The sequence below is a fragment of the Salvelinus namaycush genome, chromosome 19 (genome assembly GCF_016432855.1).
Source record: "Salvelinus namaycush isolate Seneca chromosome 19, SaNama_1.0, whole genome shotgun sequence".
Lineage (NCBI taxonomy): Eukaryota > Metazoa > Chordata > Actinopteri > Salmoniformes > Salmonidae > Salvelinus > Salvelinus namaycush.
This window is the reverse complement of record NC_052325.1, coordinates 45777231-45794999: the sequence shown is the minus strand read 5'-3', so window position 1 is coordinate 45794999 and position 17769 is coordinate 45777231. Positions and strand designations below refer to the sequence as shown.

General features: G+C 40.7%; 1 protein-coding gene across 1 annotated transcript in view; it reads right to left on the bottom strand.

Annotated features, from left to right (window-relative positions):
- Positions 1-17059, bottom strand: part of tbc1d4 (TBC1 domain family, member 4) — a 132645-nt gene extending 115586 nt beyond the window's left edge. The window contains exon 1 of the mRNA XM_039015080.1: positions 16002-17059. Within this exon, the coding sequence (XP_038871008.1) occupies positions 16002-16424 (423 nt within the window). The 5' untranslated portion in view covers positions 16425-17059. The remainder of the gene's footprint in view (positions 1-16001) is intronic.
- Between the last annotated feature and the right edge of the window lie 710 nt (positions 17060-17769).

Sequence of the window (17769 nt, the reverse complement as noted above, 5' to 3'; positions counted from 1 at the left end):
ATTTAGTACATGCCGCTCCAGCATGCTTTAATTAGCTTTAAAGGGATACTTTGGGATGTTGGCAATGAAGCCTTTTATCTACTTCCCCAGAGTCAGATTAACTCGTTGATACCATTTTTAGGTCGCCTCTGCATCCAGTATTAAGTCATTTTGCGAGCCAATGCTAACTAGCATCAGCGCAATGCCTGTAAGTATATGGTATCTACTAGCAGTTACCATAGCCTTCCGATCATTGCCCTAACGCTAGTTAGCAATTGAGCTAACACTAGTTAACTTCCTTCAAACTGCATGCAGTGATATAAAAACAAAACGGTATCCACAAGTTCATCTGACTCTGCCAAAATACTGGAGTATTCCTTTAATGAGCCTACACATACTTTGACTACGCTTGGGGGCAATATACCATATAGGGGTCACTCTACGTAAATGGTGTCTTTCCTGTCCCCTACTTAAACACCAAGACAATAATAAAAAAAATGTCAGATAATGACACAAAAAATATGTTTGTTTTAATTTACGTGTTTTATTGTTAATAAAACATATGTAGGACAGTTATATTGCAAAAAATGACTAGTGGCTTAGTGACATTTTGAGTAAAAAAAATTATAATTCTCCCACTTTAAAATGTCAGAATACAAAGGAAAGTTGTAGTTATTTAGTGGATTACTTAAACATCAACTAAATATAAATCATTTACAGGGAATAGCTGTCCCTCAATTTCAAGTCACTAGTGTTCCACTATTGTAAAAACCACCATAAAAAAAAACTGCAACATCCTTGCCAACGTCTTACTGTGTCAAAGGTTCATGGAGGCGGGGCTGTTTTGAAAAGCACATAGTGAGTCTGCACTCTTTCTTCCTATGTTTCTATTCTTCATTTTTTTTTTTTACTAAGTAAAATAACAATACACAGACAATATAAATGGCTGCTCCCTCCGCTACCCGCCCTGAGACGCCGGCAAGGCACCCATAACTACCAGGACCAGCACACTCACAGCATGAAACCAAACCACAAGACATTAAAAAGAGAAACGCAAAATATATATAACATTCCCACTCCTGATTGGAGGACCTCAAACATTTATACTGTACATGTGTATATAATTATTCCAACACTCATCAAGTCCACCACTCATCAATTCCACCCTTCACCCATCTTTCCCAATAAAATATAATTCGGACATTTCATCTAGTAAAACATCCCTCCATTCTCCCATGGTGTCTCACTGGGGACTTGAACCTCCCCATCTGCAACAATTCCTTCTGAAATTGCCCCCCAAAAATTTCAATTTTTCCCAAGAGCACAATGATAATTCTTATTGGCTGACTGTGGTCCTTCACATCCCCCTGTAATACAGTTTGCAGGTCCAACTGCAACCTGATATTATGGCATAACCATTCCTGGACCAGACTCCAAAAACAAGCCACCAATGGACAGTACCAAAAGAGATGTGATTCTGGTTCCACATGACAGAGTCTGCACCGGTCTGACTATTGAATACCCTATACACTGAGCATTATTTTTGTAGCGAGATTTTTATATAACAGCTTAAACTGATGCATCAATTGTTGTTTTGCATATCAGTTCATAAACCATGGTATTGGGACATCGGAAATCTGTACCCAACTATCTTGAATTTTAAATGTGGCATAGTTGCAAACCCTCTTGACCGTAAGTGAAACAGATATAAATCATAAAATGGATTAGTAATTTTAAGCCATTTATGATTTTTAATTGGTGGCAGACAAACAAATTAATTCCTAATTGCCATTTCTGTGGTAGAGCTGCAATGAGTTGGTTATAGTTTGATATTGTGCATACACATGGATTAATTGGTGACAATTCTACCGTCGTTGTTTACAATGTCATTTATGAACATGATACCTTTCCTATACATTCTCTCCACGAAAATGGACTTATACTCTATCAGTACATTAGCGTGTATTTATTTGCTGTAATAGATTCTGCCTCTACTGGAGGATAAAATTGGAATTGTAACTCTGTATAGCTTCATTTAAAAATAAGGACACTTTAAACAGGGTTTAAACAGAGCAAAGACCCCCCATTTTAAAACAGTGGATGTGCCCCTCTTATTAGCCTACTAGAAACCAGTTTGGATTTAGATATCGTGTTGGTATAATATAAGCTTTAACAGAGAGGTTTAATGCCTTGATATTTAAGTTTAATCCCTCCAAACTCATTTATTAAATAAATATACCCAGTTAACGTTTAAAAATCAGGCTTTCCATTCCAAATAAGATGTAATATTTTTTGTTCCTGTAACTTGAAAAAAAAACATTATCCTGGAGTCGGTAGAGCCACGAATAGATATGTAAACTGTGGTATCACTAGAGACTTAAATCAGTGCAATTCCCCCATAGATGGACATCCTATCTATTTGACAAAGTTTTCTATCAAAATGGATAGTTGCAAGATCATTCAACTTTCAGGAATGTGTACATCAAGCACATCACTGCACCATCTGACCATTGAAATTGGGAGACCATATAGCAATTTAAAGTGTGTCTTTTAGCAGCCCAGCCTCACATTCAATTCGCGCATATATGTACAAAATGTATTTCAGCAGATTTCGTGCGTTTTTGTGCATTTTTGGGGTGGTTCAATTCGTTTGAAAATACACGAATTTCTGTGCTACTTAATTCGTGCGAAAATACACTAATTTCTGTGCTACTTAATTCGTGCGAAAAGACACGAATTTAACCAGTAGGCGACACACAAGCCGTTGCAACAACCATAGACGCGATCGCCTGTATTTATTTATTTTACGTTATGAATATATAGATATTTTGTCTTTTTTTAACCATTTAACCATAAGAGGTTATATATATATTGTCTTTATTTAATCCCTATTAAAACATTGTGGTTTTATGCCTATATGTACTGTTTTCGATTTTTTCTGAACAGACTTTTCAGGATAGAATGAATGTAAGCAATGCATGATGGTTAATGGTGTTTTATTCGGTTGTAGTTCCATGTATTTCTTAAAAAATAAACGTGTAAACCATTTTTATTGAACAGAATGTAACTGAAAATACAATGGCAGCCTTGCCATTGTCCATCAATAACAAAACAATTCATTGTAGTCTTACATTTTGTTGGCCAACCAAAATTACCAAAACGTTAACCCGTAATAAGGCTAGGGTGGCTGAGTGTAAATACATGGCTCTGAGTGTAAGCACCTTTTCACTAGAAACGTTCTTGTGTTCAAATTACCGTCAGTGCGAAATAGCTAGAAAGCTTTCGTATTTCCACTTGGCTGCACCTACGGTTACGATAACGATAAATCAAGTGCAATACCTGTGTCGACCTGTGTCGAGCAGCAAAACACCGGAAAGCTTCTAGCCTACCGGAAAGTTACAAGAAGAACAAGAATAGTTACCTCATCCGGTCATGTGACACTCTGGATGCCCCCTAAAAGCAATTTCAACCGTTTTGAAAAATGACGCCTGGTAACCCCCAAAAAATACCAGGTGCATGAAAAGTTTGGAAACCTCCATAAATCACTCAGGCCATTGACTCGAGAAGAGTCTCCAGGAAGCTTAGAATCAACACAGGTAGACCTCATAGTGGCTTGATGGATTGTCATTGAAGACAGGTTCATAAGACATTCATAACCCACATAGGCTTCAGGTTGAATTTAGGGGTGCAGGCAATGTGTTCCTATGGGGTGAGATGTCATTGTAAACTGTTTGATGTAAACACCTTCTTTTAACTGTTAAGGGTTAATGCCACACGGTCAATGTTAGGCTTGCACAGAGACCTTAGGAACGTTCCTGAGGTCAAATTGTGCTTCTAAACCTTAACAGTTCTCTCTCTGTCTCCCAAAAGCAAAAGACTTGAAATGTAGGTCAAGGGTCATCTTCTTGTCACTGTCGCTGCGCTCAGACCGAGCAAGCTACGGTCAAGCGGGGCATCTCGTTGAACTCGGCACGGCTATGGTGATGTCATTTTTAGTGGTGATTTCAGAATGCTATTTTGGTGGTTTTTCACTGTTGAAACATATTGCAAATGCACAAAAGTCAACTAGCAAGTCAGTGTCCATCAGCTAATTAGATATTTTCAGACACCAAACTGATACCATCTGACTCCAAACTCACTTTTTCCAACTCGTTTAGAAGCCAACTATCACATATTTCAGAGCAGGCCCAAAATTCACAGCGCCTTCCATTTAAACCATAATAAAACAAATAATACGTAGTTATGTTCTAGCTGCGGGTCCAGTTTTCACATTATGTTTAGCCCTATGTGAGGCGACCTCGAATCCCAAGTTTCGGCTCGATAGGTCATTCGGTGCCCGAGCAAAACCTTAATTGGTGCTGAAATTCCACTTTTTTCCATGCCTTGCTACGGGGTCCTTGAATGAGCTATCGGACAGAAATGTCGGGGTCCGTCTCTATGGGCCGAGCCGGTTTCAATGCACCTAGTCTTGCAACTCTGGGACTTTTCTAAATGTCACCATTTTGTAATGCTCAAAATGAATTGAAGTCAATGCAAATGCACCGAGGCTTTTTATCGGTCCGAGAACCTTCTAGAGCCACATAACTCACCGTGCTTAATCGACCTGAGCTCTAGAACAGGTTTGTAAAGTTTCAGAACTCTAGGTCTGACGGTTCTTTAAAAGTTCAAACAAAAGTAACTATTGCAGGCACTGTCTGCCTCTAAGCCCCTCAGTGTGTCACTCCATCCTTTCTGTGTGGGTGTGTAAATTTTTCCTTGAAATCTGATGGGATGAATGACTGATTTACAGTTCATGAGGGTTGCCTATTCACATATATTAAGCCCTTTTGACACCAATTATGGCACTTCCGGTTGGCACAGGAAGCTGAAAGTAAACACATATCCTCATTGGAGTGGGCTTTTACAGAATCCTGAGTTAAGTCTATACGTTAAGAACTCACTGATTTACATAGGGTTGAATGCACTATTTCTCTCAAACTGCAGGTTGGGTATGGCAAACACTTTTAGGGTGATTTAACCACTTCCGGTTGCTCCAGGAAGCTTAGAATCGACACAGGTAGACCTCATAGTGGCCTGATGGATTGTCATCGAAGACAGGTTCATAAGGCATTATTAACCCACATAGGCTTCAGGTTGAATTTAGGGGAGCAGGCAATGTATTCCTATGGGGAGACATGTCATTGTAAACTGTTTGATGTAAACACCTTCTTTTAACTATTAAGGGTTAATGCCACACGGTCAATGTTAGGCTTGCACAGATCGGGAGGACCTTAGGAACGTTCCTGAGGTCAAATTGTGCTTCTAACCTTAACGGTTCTCTCTCTGTCTCCCAAAAGCAAAAAACTATGAAATTGAGGTCAAAGGGTCATTTGGGTCCTTCTTCTTGTCCCTGTCGCTGCACTCAGACCGAGCTAGCTACGGTCAAGCGGGGCATCTCGTTGAACTCGGCACGGCCTGGAGATAATGGCAATGCCATTGCAGGCTTTGTGTGTCTTTAAGCACCGTACTTTTTCACTCCATCCTTTTATCCCCTTTTCTTCGTGGTATCCAATCGCTAGTAATTACTATCTTGTCTCATCGCTACAACTCCTGTATGGGCTCAGGAGAGACGAAGGTCGAAAGCCACGCGTCCTCCGAAGCACAACCCAACCAAGCCGCACTGCTTCTTAACACAGCGCGCCTCCAACCCGGAAGCCAGCCGCACCAATGTGTCGGAGGAAACACCGTGCACATGGCCCCCTTGGCTAGCGCGCACTGCCCCCGGCCCGCCACAGGAGTCGCTGGAGCGCGATGAGACAAGGATATCCCTACCGGCCAGACCCTCCCTAACTCGGACGACGCTAGGCCAACGGACCTCCCGGTCGCGGCCGGCTGCGGCAGAGCCTGGGCGCGAACCCAGAGACTCTGGTGGCGCAGCTAGCACTGCGATGCAGTGGCAGAGCTTCGAGACCCACTTAAAAAATGTTCGTCTGAACACACTGCAACTGGATCTGTAACTTTTTTTTTTTTAACTCCTTTTTGTGAACATGACCAATTTGTCAATGTACGATTTCTCTTAAATTACGATAGATAAATGGCTGTTTCTTTTTTTCCTGACACCGTATGCTTATGTACTTTGACGTGAAGCGGTCAAATTAGCACCCTACTTTACGTTTTTGACCTTTAATCCCAGAAAAATGGCCATAACTCAAAAAGCGTTGAGGCCTCGACGCCATCTTGTTCGGGGCCAACTGTCCATTACGTCTTCGAAATATTTTCCGTTTAGGAGAAAAGGCCACATGCATTTGCAATGTGCTTGTGCATTTGCAATATTATTTATTTTCCCTCTGGTGGGAATTTCCTAGACTGCGGAAAAATGACCAAAATGTGTTATTTTTATAAAACGGAAACCGAACGTCCGAGAGATTTAGTTTGATGACTTCCTGAAAGATCTCTCCCCCGCGCACGGCCCGACGCTTTTTAGAAACGTTGCAGGACGTCTAGTAAGGGACCTTACATTTGCAATGTGGCGTTTCTCACTAACCATATGGCGAGTGCTAAAATGTTCCCTTAAGGTATGGAAAGGCCTTGGAAAGGCCATAAGTGTAAGCCAACATAATTCATTATTTTACATTAACATGTAATACATGCATTATGAAGAAAATGGTGTAATTTAGGCTCCACGAAATATGAAATGGGTTATGAAGAAAATCGTGTATGGTTGCCTACATGACAAAAAGGCGTTCTGATTACAAGTGCACCAGTATCCAAAGTATTAAGCGAAATCAAGCACAGAAAACAGCATTGGCATTAATAAAACAATATTTCCCACGAATTAAGTCGCAGGTAAATGTGCGTCTTTTCTCAAAAATTCTGTTCAGCAAGTCTAAAACAGTACATATAGGCATACAACGACACATTTTAAAACATGGTTAAACAAAGACAACATTTCTGTATATTCATGACGTTGAATTAGCCATTAAGAAGAACAAAAATGAAATACAAATTATCGCGTCTACATGGTTGTTGCAACGCCTTGTGTGTCACCTACTGGTTAAATTTGTGTCTTTTCGCACGAATTAAGTAGCACAGAAATTCGTGTATTTTCAAACGAATTGAACCACCCCAAAACACCCCAAAAATGCACAAAAACGCACGAAATCTGCTGAAATACATTTTGTACATATATGCGCGAATTGAATGTGAGACTGTGTTGCTTTTAGATACCGAATCCTTACGAATGCAAGTGTTAAAGTAGGTCTTTTGTTTGATCTTACTTACTGTAATTATTTGCTGCAACTTTTGTATTTGGGTTTTAAATCAAGATAAACTGGAGAAATGATCCAGGTCCTAAATAAGACCGTTCAGAGTTGAACATTGTGAGAGAGAATCCATTCATTTCTAATCCCTGAAATATTCAATTCTGAGCAATACATTTTAACAATATTTATGCATTTCAACATTGAAGGGTGAGAGGCCTCCAATCTTTTAGAGAGACTGGGTCATTAAACTGTCCCCCTGGCTCCTGCTTCAGTAGAAGAGTAATCAACCCTTATGTGTGTGTCAGACAGTTTACAATTTATATGTGAATAATTAAAACATGCGTGGATCTTTCAATAATTTATCAAATGTTTGATATATTTCTATTGCAATGCCATCAAGGCCAGGGGTTTTCCCAGTCAAAAAGGAGTACATTGCCAACTGTAGTGTGTCCTTTGTAATTGTAAGTTTGTGTTGCAGCTAGTTTAACCCGATGTTTAAGGAAAATGATATCACAGCACCATTCAAGTGAAGTTGGAGGAACTTCAAAGGATTTTTAAAATGTATTATAAAATTGTCCCCTGCTGTACTCCCGGTTTACGGGGCCACGCACAACTCCAACACCATAATCAAGTTTGCTGACGACACAATGGGGGTAGGCATGATCACCGGCAACGAGGAGTCAGCCTACAGGGAGGAGGTCGGTAACCTGGCAGTGTGGTGGCGGAGCAACAACCTCTCCCTCAACGTCAGCAAGACCAAGGAGCTGATCGTGAACTATAGGAAACAGGGTGGCGAGCCCACACCCATCCACATCAAAGGGGTGACAGTAGAGCAAGTAGACAGCTTCAAGTTCCTTGGTGTCCAAATCACTAGACTTAAAATGGTCCAAACACACGCACAGTCGTGAAGAAAGCGCGACAGTGCCTCTTCCCACTCAGGAGGTTGAAAAGCTGTAGAACCTTCTCAAACTTTAAGCTGTACCATTTCGAGCATATTGACTGGCTGCATCACTGCTTGGTATTGCAATAGCACCAGCCTCGAACTAATTGCACTACAGAGGGTTGTGCAGACAGCCCAGTACATCACTGGGGCCGAGCTCCCTGCCATCCAGGACCTCTATATCAGGTGGTGAGAAAATAAGGCCTGGAAAATCAAAGACCCCAACCACCCAAGCCATATACTATTTTCTCTGCTGCAAGAGGTACCGGTGCATCAAGTCTGACACCAAAATTATATCCCAAAGCAAAAAAACTGTTAACCTGTTTGGGCTGCAAGCCCGACACCGCCCACACTATGACAACATCCAGCTCAAAGTGCAGGGCGCGACATTCAAAAGCTAGTTTTTAAAAATATTTAACTTTCACACATTAACAAGTCCAAGACACCAGATGAAAGATAAACTTCTTGTGAATCAAACCAACATGTCCGATTTTTAAAATGTTTTACAGGGAAGACAAAATATGTAAATCTATTAGCTAACCACGTTAGCAAATGACACCACTTTTCTAACTGCATCAGTTTCTTACTCCATCAGGTGCTATCACAAATTCGACCAAATAAAGATATAAATAGCCACTAACCAAGAAACAACTTCATCAGATGACAGTCTGATAACATATTTATTGTATAGCATATTTTTTTTTGAAAAATGTGCATATTTCAGGTATAAATCATATTTTACATTTCAGCTACAAATCAGAAAGTGCACCGAAAGCAGCCATAATATTTACAGACACCAACAGACACCAACGTCAAATAGCTTATTACTCATCATAAAACATTTCCGAAAAATATATAGTTTGCAGCAATTGAAAGATAGGCAACTTGTGATTCCAAACAATATTTCCGATTTATTAAATGTTTTACAGCGAAAACAAAATGTATCGCTATATTAGCGTAGCCACAATAGAGAGACACATTTGGGCGCCCACGACCCGTTCACATGCACGACAGATATATGAAATAACATCATAAAATGAGTCTTACTTTGGCTGATCTTTCATCAGAATGTTGAAACAGGCGTCCTCTGTCCAGATGAGTCGTTGTTTCGTTTCAGAATGAGAAATATCCCTGTTAATTTACCATTTCCAGTAGCCGTGGCCCAACGTAAACACAGTCATACGACGGAACACGGCAAAACTCCCGAATAAAGTTTCAATAATCTGATTAAACTATATTGAAAAAACATACATTACGATGATATGGTCACATATATCCAAAAAAATTCGAGCCGGAGACGTTAGCCGTTCGTTAGGAAGGCAAAACAGAAGTCCATCCCACTTCCTTCAGAATACCGGAAGTTGGCGCTCAGGTCAAAGAAATAGGTTTTTTTCCACCACAGACCAAGAGGAGCAAAAAAATTTCTTCTCTGACATCCTCTTTACACCAATAGGAAGGCATATAGACTGTCAGCAGACTCGTAGGTGTTAAGACCATGTATAGGCATCAGATTGAAAAGAGCATAGATTTCTGACATTTCACTTCCTGGTCAGGAAAAGTGCTGCAGAAGGACTTGTGTTTCACTCAGAGAAATAATTCCAACTGTTTTAGAAACTAGAAAGTGTTTTCTATCCAAAAAGAATAATAATATTCATATTGTAGAAGCAAGATTTGAGTAGGAGGCCGTTTGAAATGGGCACGATTTCACTGGCTACTCAACACTTTGCCTTGCAGCCATAAGAAGTTAACTAACAAAATAGCTACATGGACCGAGTTTACCTTGTATGTCAATATTTGCACTGTCTCTATGCACACTGACAGGGCCCCAAACACTCACACATATGTACATACATTTATACTGACTAACACAGTCACTGACATGCAAGCTGCTGCTACTCTGTTTATTTTATACCCCGTTGCCTAGTCCCTTTAACCCGATACATATCTACCTCTATCACTCCAGTATCCACTCTATCACTCCAGTACAGTGCATTCGTGAAGTATTCAGACCACTTGACCTTTTCCATATTTTGTTACAGCCTTTTTCTAAAATTGAATAAATATTTTTTTCTTCTAATCAATCTACATAATACCCCATGACAAAGCAAAAAAAAAAAATATTAAAAAATATATAATTATTAAAAAAAGATAACATTTACATAAGAATTCAGACCCTTCACTCAGTACTTTGTCGAAGCACTTTTGGCAGTGATTACAGCCGAGTCTTCTTGGGTATGACGCTACATGCTTGGCACACCTGTATTTGGGGAGTTTCTCCCATCCTTCTCTGCAGATCCTCTCAAGCCCTGTCAGGTTGGATGGGGAGCATCGCAGCACAGCTATTTCCAGGTCTCTCCAGAGATGTTATTTGCTCCGTTCATCTTTCCCTCGATCCCAGTCCCTGAAAAACATCCCTACAGCATGATGCTACCGTAGAGATGGTGTCAGGTTTCTTCCAGATGTGGCGCTTGGCATTCAGGCCAAAGAGCTCAATCTTCATTTTATCAATTTTGTTTCTCATGGTTTGAGAGTATTTAGGTGCCTTTTGGAAAAACTCCAAGCTGGCTGTCATGTGCCTTTTACTGAGGAGTGGCTTCCATCTGGCCACTCTACCATAAAGGCCTGATTGGTGGAGTGCTGCAGAGATGGTTGTCCTTCTGGAAGGTTCTCCCATCTCCACAGAGGAACAGGCCTACAAGCCCTCAGTCCAGCCTCTCTCAGCCTATTGCATACACTCTGAGCACTGATGGAGGGATTGTGCATTCCTGGTGTAACTCGGGCAGTTGTTACCATCCTGTACCAGTCCCGCAGGTGTGATGTTCGGATGATCAGCTGTCCGTTCGGTCTCCCTGTAGCACTGTCTTAAGCGTCTCACAGTACGAACATTGCAAGTTATTGCCCTGGCCACATCTGCAGTGCTCATGCCTCCTTGCAGCATGTCTAAAGCACGTTCACACAGATGAGCAGAGACCCTGGGCATCTTTCTTTTGGTCTTTTTCAGAGCCAGTAGAAAGGCCTCTTTAGTGTCCTAAGTTTTCATAACTATGACCTTTATTTATTGCCTGTAAGCTGTTCATGTCTTAACGACCGTTCCACAGGTGCATGTTCATGAATTGTTTATGGTTCACAAGCATTGGAAACAGTGTATAAACCTTTTACAATGAAAGTCTGTGAATTTATTTGGATTTTTACGAATTATCTTTGAAAGACAGGGTCCTGAAAAAGGGACGTTTCTTTTTTTGACGAGTTTATTTAATGAAGCTGCCAGTTGAGGACTTGTGAGGCATCTGTTTCTCAAACTAGACACTAATTTACTTGTCATTTTGCTCAGTTGTGCACCGGGGCCTCCCACTGCTCTTTCTATTCTGGTTAGAGCCAGTTTGTGCTGTTCTGTGAAGGGAGTAGTACACAGCGTTGTACGAGATCTTCCGTTTCTCGCATGGAATAGCCTTAATTTCTCAGAACAAGAATAGACTGACGAGTTTCAGAAGTGCTTTGTTTCTGGCCATTTTGAGCCTGTAATTGAACCGACAAATACTGATGCTCCAGATACTCAACTAGTCTAAAGAAGGACAGTTTTATTGCTTCTTTAAATCAGAACAGTTTTCAGCTGTGCTAGCATAATTGCAAAAGGGTTTTCTAATGATTAATTAGCCTTTTAAAATGATAAACTTGGATTAGCTAACACAACATGCCATTGAGTGATGGTTGCTGATAATGGGCCTCTGTAGATATTTGTATTTTTAATGGACTAAATCAGCTGTTTCCAGCTACAATAGTCATTTACAACATTAACAATGTCTACATTGTATTCCTAATCAATTATGTTATTTTTAAAAATTGACAATTTTTTGATTTTCTCTCATAAACAAAAATAACTTTTCTAAGTGACCCCAAACTTTTGAACGGTAGTGTAGTGAAAAAAGGAACACGTTTTTTAAATGTAATGTAGTTAAAATATCTAAATACATTAAGCTGTCATTTATGTTAATTTACATTGTTAATGGGTTAACTATAATCTGACAAAAAAAGGAATTATATATATTTTTTTTAATTGGCTGGTCAGAAAACCAAAATATTTGTAGAATGATCAATATACCGTATACCGGGATATTTAGTCATACCAACGGTATGATTTTCAATACAGCTTTGCGGGGGCTGCATACTACGCCACTGCTTATAACTATAAGGGATACTTCGGGATTTTGGCAATGCGGTCCATTATCTACTTATCCAGAGTCAGATGAAGTTGTGAATACCATTTTTATGTCTCTGCGTGCAGTTTGAAGGAAGTTGCTAACTAGCATTAGCACAATGACAAAAGGTCTATGTGTAGCTAGTTAGCATTGGCTCACGAAACTACCTCTAACTTCCTTCATACTGGGTACAGACACATAGAAATGGTATCCACAAGTTAATCTGACTGGAAAAAATCCAAAAGAATCCCTTTAACTATATAAGATGTGCCAAATAAATTATATCCAGCCCAGGGCTACAGCTATGCATTTGGTTTGCTAACTTGCTAGCTAAGTGGCAAGATCAAGCTTATTGGTCACAGCAAAGACAATCGAGTCCCTCATGGATCAAGATTAATGTTGCCTAAATAGTTTTGTGGATACAAAAAAAAAAGAAATGGCGCCCATTGTGTGCACTTCCAGTACTACTGTATACCCTGGTATGAAACAAAACCGGTATGCAAATCTGGATACTGCCCAACCCTAACTTTGACCCTGTTTGAATACTATAAAATGCATCCTTGATTCTTCCCAGCCTTGAAGAAATCCATGATACAACATGATTTGATAGTTGTGAGAAAGGCTTCCACTGTGTTGCTGTCACCAATCATGTCATGTCTGATCAGTGATTAAGCTACCTCAAAGTACGACGGAAGGATGCATTTTCAAATATATTCAAATGAGGCCACTGTTTTGGCTGAAATAGTCATTGTTCCAACATTTTACCTATAGGTGGTGATGCAGAAGGTTAATTATTGCACATGGGGCCACCATGCACTGAATGCAGGCACTCTTTATTTATTCACCCAGTGACCAATACAACATTTCCCAGACACAGGGAGAGAGGGGTGTGTCAGTGCCAATCTGCCGGCTGCAAGAACTCGACTGGACTCCTAGCCAGGTTAAGGGTCATAGCAACTACAAGCCATGCATATTGTATTGTTATTTGTGATGCTGTGGCATACAGTGTTGTCTATAAGTAACTAAGTTATTACTTTGTCATTTCATTAACTTTTTCTGACTGATCTAAGACACTGAATGCACATATGCACCAACTCTGAACCCAACCTGTGCTGTCAGATAAGATAATGAGCGTTGAGACTAAAAAGACACTAATCTAGCTAACATTCAATTAGGCTACCAAATCAAACCTGCTCTAAAGCCATCTAACGTGATCAAGCTAACACATTACACAATTAGAGAATAGATACACCATATTAGAGAAAAATGCACCATAGGCCTGCCCACATCTATGCATATTCACTCTGTGCTATTGTTCATAATCAATCATCCTTTCGTCGGGGAGCTCTTTCTTCTGAAACGTACCATGACAAGTTGAACATCCCCTTAACTTGTCTAAGTCTGATAGATGCAGAAGAACGTTAACCCAAGTCCTCAAGCTTGACAAAATCTGTCTACAAGCAATTTCTATAACAAGCACATTCTCAGGAATATCTATTGGAGCTTCTGTGTGTCTCCTAATCGTTCTTTGTCCTGCAAAAGAGCACTCAAATTCAGTGTCCTAAAATAACTCCACTTTTTCCCCTAAGGTAACTTGGGCCTGGGCATGTCTACTCCTATGCAGTGAGCAACACGCCATGCATAGGCCTAGCTGCTCCAGGTGTAGAGTACAACGTGTCAAAACAAAGCACTTCAGAAACACACAGTGATCAATCATTCCTACAAAGGAAAATAAAAGTTGTGTGTGCGTGTGGTAATGGCAATCCGATAAGTGCAGAGAGGTAGCTAGCCAGAGGAACACAGCCCCGTCGTTGTGGGGGAAGGTGCGTTCCTCATGGTCCATCTGGCACGTTTCTACCCAGCCAGTTTAACCTGCATAACATCAACACTAGCAAGCTAAACTGGGGAATGATGCTCATGTTGCCTTGCCTAGTGCTGAAAGTTGTTTTCTTTGGGTGCTGCAATCCGTAGTTCGTAAAAATAACAGTTTATGCGACCTCCGCCAAGGGAGATGTTGTCAGCAACCCCGTCATTATATGCACAATTTGACAGAGGTCACATAGAATGAAGTTGCCAAAAAATACGGATTGCTAGCCTCGCAAAGCCGCCTGATCCCACAAGCTAACATATTGCAGCACACAAAGAAAATAATGCAACTACACAGGGCAAACATTGATACAAGTTACGCATGAAAGAAATTACATTTTTACAAGTATCGACTGATACCGACTCGATGAAGCCCGATGTAGGCTACACTCTGCGAAAACTCATTGCCTCGCACCATCGGGTATCTTGGAGTTCAGAATTCTTGGCCGGCTACCCCATACCACGTGACACAAGTGTAAACATGAAGCACAAGCCTGGGAGGCACGCACGCACACGTCAATACAGAATATTGGGCCTATGAATCCCTTGTCAAACACAGTCTGACAAATGTTTGATCCACTGAATCATACGGATACAGCCTTGATCTGGATTATTTTAGCCTATATTTAAATACAGGTTGCCTATTCTATCCTAGCCCTTGATCATGACTCTCAGTTCCATTACACATAAGAGTCATTGGACGAAGGCATCTTCTGTACTGGCGAGTGTTGTTAAAAACACTGACGCTCGGTCTGAACATTAACACTCATTGCTTGCGGTACGGTTTTGGAAGCATAAGGACATTATTTTTCATATCAGCAAGAAATACATTTTCAAAAAACAAAAAGGTTAAATGAATGCACACCTTTTACAGCTACAGTTCCCACACACCCATATTACACTGCTTGTTTACAGAAAACAGAAAGAAGACAGAGTGGACAACATGTGCTATCGGTGTCTCCGAAACCCTGTGTGTAAACGGAAGACTGCGACTATGTTAAAACAATGCACAATACATGTGTATTTTTCATTTGTGAAATTATTTCGATATGATATGAGAGTAGAGGGGTTGTTTCTAGAAGCGTATCGGAATTGAGAATCGATTCACATTTAAATGGATTATTTGGCTCTTTTAGCTTTGAGACACTTCTTTAAACAGAGAATGGTAGGTCCTTGGACTATAAGGAGTTAGGCTCCTTTAGTCCATTACTGGGCAAATTCTATCCCAACACCACAATTGACTAAATACCAACTGCAAAATCATGTTTTTATTTACCAATCAATATAGGCGTGTCTTTATTAGGCTATCCGGTGATTCTAAAGAGTGTGTTTGAGGAATCTTTCCAAATACCAGATAACCTTAGCACAGCATTTTATCACTAGGCCTACTACACAGAGGACCACTGTGGTAAAGTTCTGAGTTCTCCAAAGGTTGACCATTGTTTTATAGCTTAAGCTTACCAGTAGCTGGTGCAACAATGTGGCAGTTGTACTTGACCCATTTATAAAGGTTGCTGAATTTGGCGAATATGGGACCATACCTCCACATTCTTGCAAATTAAAGAATAGGTCGCCATTGTGGCACAAATGGCGTTAGTCAAAACTTGAGTGTACCTGTAAAGACAACATGATGGCAACATGTTTGGATGTACTGTAGTTCTGACAGTGACATCTGTGCCTAAATTATATAAGAACATAGCCCCGGGAAGACGTTTAGGGGTGATTTATCAGGTGGTTCTGCAGCACCCCTACTTCCCTCCGCTATGTATAACAGCCTACCTGGTTGGGGTCGTATGCCCTGAAGACATGGCATGCCATCTCAGACTCTGGGTTGTCGGGCTGGCTCCGGATAAGGTAGGCGAAATATGTGAGGTCATTACTGTTGTGGATAAAACGTGAGATGAACTGCGCTTTATGCTCGAAGATGAAGACGGACGAGTTGGCGACATTGTTGGCGGGCACACATCGAATAAACGGCGGGGTGAGCACCAGTTGAACTTCCCTGGCCTGGACGGAACAAGTCTCGCGTCCCGATTCGTTCTTCTCACTTTTCTTCCGGATCTCCGCCACCAACCACGGTAGCATAGGCAGGGTAGTACGCTTGTCCAAGGAGGACCAGCCAATGTACCAGAGAGCAAACTTTTGAATATCTGGCTTCGAGAGATTACTCTCTTTATTCCCTTTGTCATCCCGACCCTCCATCTCCGTTTAATTATAGAACAATGGAGATAAACTATTCACACGCCTAATTGCTGATTTCAATTCTAGCAATTGATGCAGCCCTTAATCGATTAATAACATCGATAATCGATCAATTTGGTTTTGTGCCCAATTCAGCTGATTGGCTAGATACACGCTTGAATATATGTAAACAGTTAATAATCCATCGTTCACGATGAAGTCCTGTTGAGCGGTAAGAAAGTTAGTGCAAAAAAGTAACATAAGCACGCGTTCCTCGTGTCGCTCGAAACTGCAGCACTCGCTTCCCAGATCAGATCCTCACAAGGTGGTTACTGTCGTAACCTAGAAATGACAGCTCCGTTCGTGGTTTACTGGTGTTGCCAGGTCACATTTGTACGAGGACGACCGAGCAGTTCCCAAACGGTGTTGAAGTTTGTGAAGTGTGCTAGAACGTTGCGTCTGGAGCACGGTGTGTAAACTGTGAAAGGCCAGAAGAAAACACCTTTTAAAATGCTGGGTGATTCTCCAAAACCGCAGTTCCAACGAGAGCAGATAGTTCCCTTTGCAAAGACAAGTGTGTCATTTATCACAGGGAAAAAACTATATTTGGCTGTTTATTTAACGTTCTCTTCGGTGCCATGAGCTTGAGATACCGCTGTAATGCAGGCAAGAATAACAAAGTACTTCCGGGTCACGGATTTTTGGAATCCTTCAGAATAAGATTCCCGTCATGTATACTTTGTAAATTAATAAGTACGGCGAAAATTAAATATATATTGTGTACTTGTTATCATACAAAGAATAATTTAAAGTATTTCTATGAGATATGCGATTTTTTTTGTTAATGTTTTCAAGCCTAAATGTGGAGTCTGCTGAGGGGCAGGCGGCTCATAATAATGGCTGGAACAGAACATCTGGAATGGCATCAAACACATGGAAACCATGTGTTTGGTGTATTTAATACCATTCCACTTATTCTACTCGAGTCCTTCCCACGAGCCCGTCCTCCCCAATTAAGGTGCCACCAACCTCCTGTGGTTCAAAATAATTTGTTGTTGTTTTAAGCTGATTGGCCCCTCTAAGGGCCGCAAAATGAACAGTGAGGCTCCTCTGGGCTAAACTGTAGATTTGGAAAGTAGAAGTGCTCGTGAGTAGAAAGGACCCCCCCCCCCCCCTTTTTACTGCAACAAAACATTCAGGCAATATGTACGGTGTAATATGCATGTCCACTATGAAAAATGAATATTGTGCAATACGAATGATCTAAATAATTGGGATTTAAATGTGTTATCTAAAGTTTATTATTATAAGTATAATATTAATATTATAACATTTTTATTATTATTATATACAGTGGCTGACAGCC